Below are 13,887 nucleotides of genomic sequence, written 5' to 3' on the forward strand. Positions count from 1 at the left end.
TGATACTGGTTCTGCCTCTGCTAAAAACCCTAGCCGGTATGTTGTCAAATGATTCTACTTATGCATAATAGTCTTCGCTCTGCTCTGCTTCTTATTCGCTCCAAAATAAACACATCAAAATGCATATACAAATATTCGCTATCATATCTCTATCCTATCTCATATCATCACTTTCATACATTTCAAATGACCTACAAGAGCTCATAAATATATGAGTCTTTACAATACAACATGTTGGCCATACAATTATAATTTACATTACAATTCATTTCGCATGAACAATACTATTGCCAAGTCGGCCTAGAATGCCAGCATAATATTATGTCGGTGTGAATAAGCCTTGTATATATACATATGTATATACATATATATATATGTATACATATGTATATACATATATATATATATATATATGTATACATATGTATATATATATGTATATATATATGTATACATATGTATATATATGTATATATATCTGTATATATATGTATATATGTATATATATGTATATATATATGTATATATATGTATATATATATGTATATATATATGTATATATATGTATATATGTATATGTATATATGTATGTATATATGTATGTATGTATGTATACATACATACATACATACATACATATATATATACATACATATATATATATATATGTGTGTGTGTGTGTGTGTGTGTATGCATATATACATATACATATACATATATATATCCATATACATATGTATGTATATACATATATATACCATATACATATATATATGTGTGTGTGTGTTGTATATATGTATATATACATACATATATACATGTATATGTATACATATATATGTATATATGTATATATATACATGTATATATGTATGTATGTATACATATACATATATGTATGTATACATATGTATAAATACATATATGTATATGTACATATATGTATTTATACATATGTATACATACATATATGTATATGTATACATACATACATATATACATGTATATGTATACATATATACATATGTATATGTATATGTATATATACATATGTATATATGTATACATATACATGTATATATGTATACATATACATGTATATATGTATGTATGTATACATATACATATATGTATGTATACATATGTATAAATACATATATGTATATGTATATATATACATGTATATATGTATGTATGTATACATACATGTATACATGTATATATATACATATACATATATGTATTTATACATATGTATACATACATATATGTATATGTATACATACATACATATATACATGTATATATATATATATATATATACATATATATATATATACATATATATATATACACACACACATTTATACATATGTATATATATGTATATATGTATATACATGTACATATATACATATGTATATACATACATATATATGTATATATATACACATGTATGTATATGTGTATGCATATGTATATACATATATAAACCTTTGTAGATATATGTATATACATATGCATACATATATATATATACATGTGTATATACATTTACATATATATGTATATATATTCATAGATACATATGTATATACATACATTATATGCATATACATATACATATATAATTATGGTTACTTTTGTATTAATTGTGGTGTAACTAAATTCTCTATAGTTATGAGTTGCAAGTATATCAAAGAAACTAGTTAGAAAACGTGAAAGAATGATAGCATATGCAATTATATGTAAACTTACATGAAATCATTAACAGCATAGTAGAAATTGACTTGCACAAAAAAGTAAATAGATATTTAGTTAATCATTTTGTCTCAAAAGAATAAATAGTTATTTTGATGATTTACTCTGTGTATGTTATGTTTAAATTTATTTAAATTAAGGGAATTAGTTTACTTTTCTTGCGTGATTATAGCTTTATCTTTCGAGATAGGTATTGAATATGGACTAACAAAGGAGGGTAGATCTTTCTAGGATCTACCTACCAATAGTTAATTTGAATTGCTTTGGCCAAAGCTATGTGCATCATTGAATGTGCGTGTTTATCATTTACTTTCTCTACCATTAAATGATAGTAGGACATAACATATTTATATCTGAAATGCATATAGATATATCATATTGCACTGAATTCCATTATGCCCATCATTTTCAGATTGCTAGGCCACTTGTGTAGAGTGGTTGGGTATTCTTCTTGTTAGAATTTCGGGAAAGTGTAAGCTTCAAGGTTGGGAAAAAAAAAGAACTTGAATCATGTACTTATCTCTTGGTTTATGGATGAAGATTAGCTTTGTGGTGGTTGGTGACTCCAATGATCGTATATCTTTATTGTATTGATGTGATGAGATGAGCATAAGAGCTTGGGTCATCTCCTTTGTAAAATATATTTCTTGTATTCTATAGTATCGATTAGAAATTCTTCTAAGAGGATGTATTGTGCTCTTAGATATTGATGGTGTTCTATTTATTTCCTAATTGATGCGAAAATATGAGATATTTAATTATTTTGTGATATCAATTTGGGTTACGACCTTACATAAAGTATGTACACAACTATAATTCTAGATACCTTAGATTATTGTGAAATGTGGTGCTTTTAAGAATGACATACAAGAAATTCTAATGCAAGATAAAAAAAATTAAAATAAAATAAAATAACCTCTAGCATTTAAAAGTCACCAGCTCAAGATAAGAATTTATTAAACCTAGTTAATGAGAAGGGAATGATGACTATCCTACTTTTCATCAAACATGGCAACCTTATCTAATTTGAATACACTTTAAGGTAAAGACAAGCCGTGTTAGTCTCAAATACTTCTTGGAACAAAGGTTTTCATTCCAAGAACAATATATATTGGTCACAAAGATGTTGGTGTATGACTTTGAGATCATACATAAGAAAATAAAGGAGAATTTTATGCTTGATGTTTTATATAGGAGAGATGATCCCATGGAGTCACTATTGCATATCATTTTCATATTGTTGGGAGATCGGGTGGAATACTCAAACTCTCATTGAAAAACTGCAACAAGATGCTAGTGTGTTAGACAAATTTACATGGAATGGAAATGCTCCATGATAAAAGGATAGGTTATATCTATATAAGAACTGAAACCTAAGCTTATGGTTTTGGCAAAACTACATGCTTCTCCAATAGGTCACTCAAGATTATTGAAGATTTATCACGTAGCCAAGCAAGATTTATTTAGTGATGGGCTCATAGGTAATGTTGACAACTTTGTAACATAATATGTGGTTTGCTAGAAAAATGAAGGGGGGATAATTAAGACTTCAAGCCTTCTCTAACTCTTATCTATTCTAGGCTAGAGGTGGAAAGAGGTATCCATGGATTCTATCATGGTTTGACTTGGGTTTGAAGGAAAAGATGTTATCATGGTGGTTGTGGATTGACTTACCAAATATGTGCATGTTTATGATTTGTCAATCTTTTTGTAGCAAATATAGTAGAAACATCCTTATGGATACCATTTGGAAGCTACATGGGGCGCCAAAAATTATAGTAAATGATTGTATCCTATATTTACAAGTAATTTTTAAACTAATCTATTTCCATGTTTGGGCACTTAACTTGCTTGTAACTAACTTATCACATAATCTCCAATTTTATGTATAGATTGAGGTGGTCAGCAACTTCTTGGGGGGTTATTTTTGACATTTTTTTTAGATAAACAAGAGTAATGGGTGCAATGGTTGACACTAATAGAATGGTGGTATAACACCTTTTTTCACTCTTTATCCAAAAGGTCTCCATTTTTAGCACTTTGTGGGTACCATCCACCATCAATACCTCTTCATTATTAGTGCACCCAAAATTTAGAGCACTTGAAGAACGCATTCAATAAAACTGAGAAGAACTCTAGTCTCAAGGATAAATCAACAATAACACATAAGATAATGAAGTAGCAAGTTGATCAAAATTGTAGTGAAATGCCTTATTTTGACGTAAGAAATTGGGTCTTTATGCAATTTTAGTCATATAAGTGGATGCCCCTAAAAAAATAGAAGAACAAGAAGCTTGCACCCAAGTATTATGTCCCTTATAAGATATTCACAAAGGATTGGCAATGTGGCATACAAATTAAAGTTTTCTAAGTCAACAAAGTTTTTATCATTTCCTAGTTGAAGAATGTTATTGGACAAAGAGTTTCATCCTATAATAAGTTATGAGACCTTCATGAGGAGGGTAGAATGTTGTTTGAACTTGGGGAACCATTTAAGCACACACTAAGTGGTTGCAAACAAGGGTTCTCGTAGAGTATTTTATCAAGTGGATGAATTCTCTAAAGATACTATATGGAAAAATGAAGAATTTTGCAAAATCATCCATTATTGATTTGAATTCAAGAAAATAATCATTTGAAGAGGGACATTTTATAACCATAAACCACTAATTTTATTAGGCTATGTGTAGTTGACTTATGGCTAGCATAACCCTTAATAAAGTTACATGATCATTGATATAGTCTTATACAGGTAATCTAGTAAGTCTAGGTGGCATCCAAGTTAGAAGTATGGTCCTTTTTGTATTTTATGCATATAGCTAGTAGACCCAAATTTTCGTTACTTCTCTTAAAAGCTATTTAAAATCTCATCTTATACAACCTATATTTATGTCAAGAGGCATCTACAATGACATCAAAATGTTTGTAAACAAAAATCCATTTTTGAGACAATTTGACATGCAAATGGCAGACAAATGCATGAAATATGCCATGTTTCAGCTTTTGTGGAGGTGTTATTTTATTACTCCAAATAAAATAGAACATTTATTTTACAGATGATTCTCTTCTATTATAAGATATCTCTAGGCATATTATATATATATATATATATATATATATAATTTAAGTATACTAGTTATATCTTACTTAAAAAACTACCTTCTAAAAAGCAATCATAATTTGCAACTTTTTCTACTCTTGGCACATTTAATTACAAAATAACTAATATTTGGCATGAAAATATAAATTTATACAAAACTAGTGCTAACAACATCATTCCAAGTGGTGTGAGGAACAAGTTTGTGTTATGTCATGGGTTTGTTGTGGGTAAGAGGAATATGCCTTTGTGGAGAAGCTATAGAGAATTAATCCATGCAAAGTTTATGCAAATTCTTGGGAAATGCATATGAATTGGAATCTCACTAATATTCAATGTGTCTGAGTGATATAATTTAAGAAGAAATATAGTAAGATGAAATAGTGCAAATCCTTATAAATGCATTAGAAAGAAAACCCAACTAAGCAAGTTTAAAGGATATCTCATTGGCTACAAGAGTAAAAGACCAAAAGAAATTTATGGACCATTAAAGGAGTATGATTTTTTAAGTGGTTGAATCATTATTCCTCAAAGTTTCTTGTGTTCACCAAGCTCATACAATCTACACCTAGGTTGGTTGATGTAGGATCATCTTAGGAGTCTAACAATGTTGCATCAGCCAAAAAAATATAGAAATTATTTTTTACACAATAGGTTGGTGTTGTGTTTGAGGCAATAATGTCACATGGACACAGGCTAAAGCAAGATCTTATCTTGAGATTTAAAATATGAACATAATGAAATTGTTAAATGAGAGTACTATTTGAATGTCACATGTTGCCACACAACCTAAGCAAACCAAAAAAGCAACTCAAAGGGTGATAGGTGGAACTTGTCCATTATGTTATGTTAGGTGGTGTAGGATGTAGAGTATGTGTGAATGACATTTAAAGATGTTCTATATATGACCAAGGATTTAGTAAACACACAAATAGAAGCTAAAGTGCCATAGGATCTTGGAACTCCTATTACATATAGTTTGTTAGCATAAAAGCATGTGTTTCTTTATGAAGGGTCACCAAAAAGTACTAATAAAGTTTGACTTTACATCATGATATGGCTGGAAATTGGGTGTGGAAGTCTAAGCAATTGTCTAGCCAAAAGCCTGAAATTAACAAAGTAGCCATGGGCATGGCATAAAGGGGTCAATTGAACACAATCGATTCACTGATAGATTAAATACTTGTTGGTTAAGTAAAATAGGATGATTGGGTTCCATGCATTTTGGAGTCTCCTATATATGGTGTGTAATTTATTCTACATATGAATAGACTTTTTTTTTCTAAAATCTTCATTATTTTTCTTTCATTGTGTAACTATGAGCTGGTTGTTCATTGGACCCGCTTACCATCTGCATAAAGATTACATAGGGACTCATCAAATTGGTTTTTGGCTCCTCTATGATGCAAGGGAACATTTCTCCTTCCTAGTTTTTGTTTTTTTTGGTCACTTTTCGCAAAACTAGAGAAGCCAAGAAAGAATGTAAGGTCTAATGTCACCTATATTGTCTCTATATTGAAATATGGTATAGACCATATTCGTAAAGTCGTTGAGCTATGATACTTATTTGGCAAAATGAAATTTATATTGGAGAATGTTATATCAGGAATGTGCATAGATGTTTGTGTATTGTTGTTACATTCTAATTTTTTCTTCTAGTGTTGTGCCCCTGGGTTGCATGTTAATCAAAAGGTAAGGGTTGAGCAAGTCTCTCTTGAATCTTCACAACAAAGCAGAAATCTCAGGCATCCTAAATCCTATTACTCACTAGAATTATGAGCCAGAGACATATATAAGATTGGTGGACGATCTAAAACTAAAGATTCATTAAGAATAACAAATAACAACTAAGCATTGAAAAATTTATAAATAAAGCTTGTATGTGAGCATTCAAATTGACGGTGTTCAAAGGATCGAGAATTAGCAATGTTTCTAATCATTGTAAGAGAAATAACAAAAGTAGAAGGAAAAGATTGCACAGTTGATGTATATCTCTGTCATTAATAGAGGGTAGTGAAAGCACATTGCAAATACCAGAGAAACTGATTCCTCCATGTTCAGGATTTTCTAGGATAAAATGCATGTTGATTAATTTATAAATTCCAAAATAGAGTTCTTCAAATTTGGAGGAGCCTCTGATTAATTGAATTAAAAAAAATGAAAACTTGTTATAGTGGACTAATCAATCTTTTCTAGACAGAGCTGGGGAGTAATTGTAAGGTGAAAAGTGTTTTAAATGCTATGAAAGACCTTAATCAATCTGCTGCAAGACTAAATGTGATGAAAATGACATGCAGGCAATTATGTTGCATGCTAGTAACACCAAGGTTATAGGTTATTCAAGAAGACATTTAATCCTTTGAATTTGGGCTGACACGTCTCTTGGAACAGAGTTGGACTTTGGGCAAGGCACAGGTGAGAAAAAGCTGGATGCTATTTGTCTAGAGAATCAATGTCTGATTGGAGGAGTAGTGTCTATATGATGCCTTCAAAGCCACTGAGAGGCAATCTGCTGAAAGACTGAATGTGATGAAAGTGACATATGCAGGAAATTATGCTTCATGCTAGTAACACTAAGGCCATTCAAGAAGACATTTAATCGTTTAAATTTGGGATGACACATCTCTTGGAACAGAGTTGGACTTTAAACAAGGCACAGGTGAGAGACAATCACTCGAGAGAAGGAGGTGGATGCTGTTTGTCTAGAGAATCAATGTCTGAATGGAGGAGCAGTGTCTGGATGACACCTTTAAAGCCATTGAGCAAGAGAATCGGACTCCCATCTCGATCTCTAGTGAGGAGGAATAGACAGGTGGTCTTGCTTTTCTGTTTTTAGTTTATGATGATTCATAATGTAACATGAATTGTGGACTTTGTGCTTAATCCACTGGATGTGGTTGGCTTATTAAGTCATCTTTTATTATGACTATATAATCTGGCTTTATGCTTTTTTACTTTTATTCCAAAAAAGGTTGTCCTACAAGTAATTTAAAACTGATATAGAAACAACGGCACATGCAGAATCGCAGCAACTTTAAGGACTCTCTTTTAATAGCTAAACAAGCCTACAAATGCCAGAATTTGACATCTCAACTCTGTTGTACAGGGCAACATCAAACAAAAATTCTGAAGAAATAGCTTTCCATCGAATTTATATATCACTAGATATACAGAATTCCACAACATGTTGTTTCAAAGAGAAGTGCACTTTCTTTTTATAAATAGATATGTTAAACTAGTTAAATAGCCCATGAGCACTTCAGCAAGCTGATCATAATCTTTCTTTATTGCACAACTAAAAATATATTCTCTAGCCTACAACATTAAGACCAAACAACTTGTTAAAATTACAGAAATCTCTTAAAGCAGTTAATTTAAAATTGAATTTAGACTACAAACTATACATCAGTCAGAAGGAATAGAATAAAATCAAATATTGTGAAAGCATGGGCAAGATGCAGTTTTCTGCACATTATAGTGAGTGATTAGCTTAGAGCTTCTACGACAAAAATTTCTCTGTTAGTATACAACCATTTTCTCTGTCACGAAAAAAGTAGCTCTAAAATAATTCTACACAGATGAGCTACCCAACATATTATGACCAGAATGACAACTTGTTCCAGATAATATTTCATTACACTCTTTACATATAAAAGTTTGGGGAACACCCTTTGTATCTAAAATACCAACACACCTCGTGTGTTGCCAGACCTGACATTTATCACATTGAATCATAAGCTCTCCATCATCCTCACTTGCACCACAAGAACATTTAACAGTCCATATTTGGTCGCCTCGCTCTGTCCTAAACATGGATACGTTACCAGAGAAACAACCCTGAACAGTCACAACACTCTCTGGTCCTAGAAGAAACATCAAGTTAACCGAATCTTCCCTACCCTGAAGCTCAGGAATATTATGTACTTGAAACCATTTGAAACATATATAAACATCTTTAAATGCTTCTACAATTTCTTGCTTTAGATCAGCTACAGTAGCATTTTGTGGCAATACCAATAGTTCAGGAGGAGGTCTCTCAGCAGTCTTTGGTTCATCTAAAATCTCAGCCACAGCAATGACTCTTATTTGGCAAAAGTCTTTCATTACAATTGGATGTTTTGCCTCATAATCTTTAGCAAACTGTTTACAGTCCAACAGCTTTCTTGAGGCATCAGCAAATTGCTTGCCTAACCCATAATGCCAAAGAGCAGCAGCAGGCAAAGGCTGTAACAATGCATGATAAATCATCTTCAAATCTTCCAAGACGCATTCTTGCATGGACTGCCAAGTACTACCGACGCTCTCATTATCTGATTCAATAGCTGTGCTGCCTATGTCTTCCAACCTGTATTTACATTTATTGTTTAGTTGACCTCATTAAATACCTATATTTGATGTTTGGTTTCCATGGCTGTCAAATTTCCCTGCAAAGCTCTATTGGGATACTAGTTAAACTTTCTCTTAGAAAAGTAATGAAATGAATTGACATCGGACAAAATTAGTGACAAACAAACCTGTATTCTAGTGTTCGAGTGGAAAACATACGCCGGCACTGCACAACCCGACTTGCCAAAACCTTACCTTCTAAAGCTTTCAGCACAAAATCAACAAGCTCGGGATCCTTTGAGAAAGGCATTGCTCCTTTTAGATCCCGCCATGTTATCCATTTTGATCTATCTGCTGCTTGTAGAATTCTGAGCATGGCAGATGAGACCTGATCAACCTCCGTGGATGTCCATTTAGACTCACCAGGTGCATCAACAGAAAAGAGAACTGGCCATTTACTTGCAACAGCACAATCATGGAATTTGTGCAACAGCTCCATGATAAAACATATCAAATCTTGGACTGTCACAATCGGCTTTTTAGACAAGGACCAATAGAACTGCACAGTACATTTCAGTTGTCCATTATATTTGCCCACGCCCGAAAGGATTGAGATCAGAGGGGTTCTTGACAGGCATTCAACAGCTGTCTTGTATGATTCAAAAGTTAGAGCAAAACTTCCAGTTGCAAATTCATAACCCCAATTTCCATACCAAGGGTGCCCTTTTTGCACAGCATGCAGCAGTCGATATTCAAGCCCATATTTCTTTGAAACGTCCATAACACTAATTTTTCTGAATCAAAGATTACAATCATTTTGTTAGCTTCCAAACAACTTCTAGTTCATTATTTTAAAATTCCAAAAAAAATTAACTGGAACTTCCTTGCTCATGTGATAACCTTCACTTTATCTAGGATAAAGCAAATGCTGAAACAAAAATAATGTATTGCATTTATCTGACAGTTTATTTGTTCCATCGCATACAAGTTTATTTATCAAAACACAATTCCTGGATGGATAAAACTCTCATAAGATGACAAAAATATAATAATAAAAGTATACGAATTAATAAAACTGGTTAGCTAATACTTTAACAACAGCATTTCAGTTCATTATTTTTAGAGTAAATATGTAAGGAGGTATTACAACAACCATGTGACCTCATCTATTTATTGTTAATTATATCACCGTTTGACACAAGTTTGACCTAAACGCTATTTTTGATAGACCTCGACAAAGCTTCAGTTGGTTGCCGTTGGGTTGCTCCTATAACCATTTGAATAAGTGGCATAGTAACAATAAGTAAAGTGTTTTCTAAGCGAGGCATCTATTGACAAAACAGCCAATGGTAGGACCAAAAAAGGTCATATGTAAGATAAATCCCATTAAAGATCTTATGGATTAAATACTTAAAAATATATATATTTTACTTTTTACCTAACAACATTTTGGAGCATCAATACGTTGCTCACAAAGTTTCGTTGGAAGAACACTTGAAATTTTATTTTCTAGTACTTCAGGAGCGTCAAGTGAAGTTCAGGAACATCAAAAATGGAATATCTTACCTTTAAAAACATAATAGGCAGTGAAGACTGCTTCATAGTTAGAAGAAAAGGATACACTTTAAGGACTGTTGAACATGGCTCAATAACTCCACTGAAATTCAACTGAATTACAAAAACCTGGCATTGGAAAAATAAAAATTAAATAGGAAATAAGGCATTAAAATGAATTGCAGTCTAGATTTGTGAAACTACTGTTACCATGCATGCAACCTTATTTTTTTAATAAATGAATACAATTGTCAGGTGAACGTCTGCAGTATAACTGTTTATTATACATTCCATTAAGTTGCGCACATCATATAGCACAGGTAACAGACCCAGATAATCAGCATGTAAAATCCAGCTCCAGAGCAACAGAATAATGTCATGGAATTCTGTTAATATGGAATATGATCACATAGTAGCAGCATTGATGTGTGAAATTGAATGGCCAAGAAATCTAGAGTAGAAAAATCCTGAAATTTTAGGTCACACACAAAATGAATGTTGCAACCATACAGGCAAAGCATGCATTTAAACAGGGTTAATGCTATCAGACTTAGCAATAGTGACTTGCAGAGCACTTTCTGCAGCTCTAAAATTTCCTAATTTAACACAATGGTATCGACAATAATCGTTTTGCTGTGCTCATGTATCAGACAATGAACATAATCTTGCGCATTAAGAAGTTTCAGTCCCATGATAAATAAATATGGATAGAATTGAATTCAAAATTAAAAATGTAGCTAGGGTGCTTGTTCATGGTCTTCGTCAGAGATAACATTTCACAATAATTGCTCTCCATCCCAAATTCATGTACGGACTTCAGAGGTTTTTTTATCACATAGAAGACCCTCTCTTCTAGAAGAGGCTATCAAGTGAGATTATGCAACTACAATCTAATTCATCTTCCAGACCCATCATGTCACAAGAGTTCCTTTATAAAAAATCCCTAGATTTAATATATATCAGACCCGAACAAATATCAGCAAGCTCTTATCATACTAGGCGATTGTGGTTCAAGTATTTTATGTTTCAAATGGCACAGGGCATGAATATGAATTATTAAATGGCTTTATTAGTATGTTGAAGTTTTGGCATTTCATTATCTTGAAATTCAAAAATTGATGGATTGAAACTTTTACCTGGCCCTTAGCATAATGCATATCCGGTCCCAGAGACTCATGATATCACACCCAGAAAGAAATTGGGAGCCGCCTTCCCGCCCATTTACTCTTAGCAGGTGACCAAATCCATTTGCATGAATGATCCCATGTAGCAAGTGACTAGAATCTTCCAGGGCAAGCTGACTCTCCTCTTCCAGGTCAGTCTCCTTGCTTATCTCGTAATCACAAACTTTGCATCTGAAATAATCACGAACATTCAAAAATAACAAATTAGTATCAACCAAAATAAAAGCATCCAGGAACATTGGCCAAAAGATTAGCACAGACCAGGGTTTTCAAGGCCATAAAAATAGTACCAACCAAAATAAAGACATCCAGGAACATTGGCCGAAAGATTACCACAGAACAGGGTTTTTCAAGGTCATACAGATGAAGGGCAGGATAAGTTTTCAATCACGAGCATTCAAACAAACAAAAACAAAAACAAAAAAAAAAGAATCCCGGTACATTGGCCGGAAGATTAGCATAGACCAGGGTTGTTCAAGGCCATACAGATAGAGGGTAAAATGAGTTTTCTCGGATGCACTGAATCTAAATCTGAAAAATCTCTATAATGAATGTTCCTAAGGTACAAAACTTGCTGAAGGTTATGTAACAGGGTAGGAAAATGAGCGACCTTCATTGATCGTGGGAAATTCTATGATTAAACTTGTTTGAGCTTGAATGGGATTGGGATAAAATATTACCAAAAGCACCACTTATAGAAAAATACTCTATAATGTGAATGAAAACATTGAATATGCAGAATAAAACCTTGATGAAGAGGACCGAAAAGAAGCCTGACAGCAGGGACATTTTGTATTGAAGGCGGCCTCCGCTTGTATTATAAAATGATACCTTCTATTGCAGACAGGATTTCCGTTCCAACCTGCAAGCCGGCAGTGACTACAATGGAGATCCTGATCCTGATCCTGATCCAGATCACGTTGCTCTTCTTGTTGCTCTTCTCCTGCTACTCTCTCTTCCACCACATTCAGTGCGACGCAAATATTATCATCGTCTAACCGAAACCCGATTTTCCATCTCTGCACAAGAGGAGGAGAGGAGATCTTGAGCGCCAAAGGACCCTCCGCATAAGATTCCAGAAACGATCTTACATTGGAGCGAAAGGGGCCTTGGAAACGCTCTCTATCTCCATCGCCAAACTTGTAAAAAGAATAAGAATCAGAGTCAGTGTCTGCCTCAGCCACCACCCTTTTCAGTCGCTTCATAGGCCTGCTCACCACCATGCCTGTGTTCTCCCCCTTTCGCACTAACCCTTTCCCTCTTTTTCCATAACTCTCCACAAAACAATATATAGCTTTGCATCATCCCTAATCCACCTTTGCCGACCTTCTCGCTTTTTCTTTCCTCCACATTAACGAGGCGACCTTTGTGTTTACACCTGTAATACTAGTAAAAATAGTATATCCATGTCTTTTTCCAAATATCTTTTAGTTTTATTATTATTATTAGGTTTTCCTTTTAATAAAAATTTGTCAATATTTTGTGGACAGTTGGTAAATAATTAAATTTTAACATGTCTATGCTATCACTTATCTCAAAATTTGAAAATTCCATCTTTCTATCATTTATCACGTCTATTTAGGCTCAGGGGTAGGTCTTATGGAGGGGCTTCCTATCTTTTTTTTTCAGAAATATGTTAAAATTAGTGGTCTTATGAATTTGTTAGTGTTGTTGGGAAGCTCGTGATCTGGTGAAGAATATTATGTAAAAAACTAATAAATAAACATCATTTTCATTCTATTTCTTTTCTAGTGGGAATATAAAATATTAGCTAATTTCTAGTCTCACCCCAATTTCACCTGCTAAAATATGTATTTCTAAAAATAGGGGATGCTATTTTCAAGAAAAGATTTCAATTACTCTAGTATTTTTTTTGTTTATACCTCACTTCATGAAAATAGATCCGAGAGCCCCCATGCAACCTTACCCTCACTCACTAGTTTTTTTTTGGGACATAAGTGAATT

At 32.8% G+C, this 13,887-nt stretch overlaps 1 protein-coding gene across 2 annotated transcripts; it reads right to left on the reverse strand.

The window, feature by feature from the left end:
* Positions 1-8,270: 8,270 nt before the first annotated feature.
* Positions 8,271-13,245, reverse strand: LOC131060208 (PHD finger protein At1g33420). 2 transcript variants are annotated; one of them, XM_057993366.2, is made up of 4 exons: positions 12,754-13,245; positions 11,875-12,093; positions 9,373-9,978; positions 8,271-9,203 (listed from the first exon to the last, which is right to left on the reverse strand). In XM_057993366.2, exons 1-4 carry the CDS (start codon positions 13,143-13,145, stop codon positions 8,429-8,431), a joined length of 1,992 nt encoding a protein of 663 aa, XP_057849349.2. In that variant the 5' UTR covers positions 13,146-13,245; the 3' UTR covers positions 8,271-8,428. The 2 variants fall into 2 exon arrangements, with proteins under 2 accessions (XP_057849349.2, XP_057849348.2); XM_057993365.2 differs by having other exon boundaries at positions 12,670-13,243.
* Positions 13,246-13,887: the final 642 nt, after the last annotated feature.

This window comes from Cryptomeria japonica, chromosome 3 (genome assembly GCF_030272615.1).
Source record: "Cryptomeria japonica chromosome 3, Sugi_1.0, whole genome shotgun sequence".
NCBI classification, from domain to species: Eukaryota; Viridiplantae; Streptophyta; class Pinopsida; order Cupressales; family Cupressaceae; genus Cryptomeria; species Cryptomeria japonica.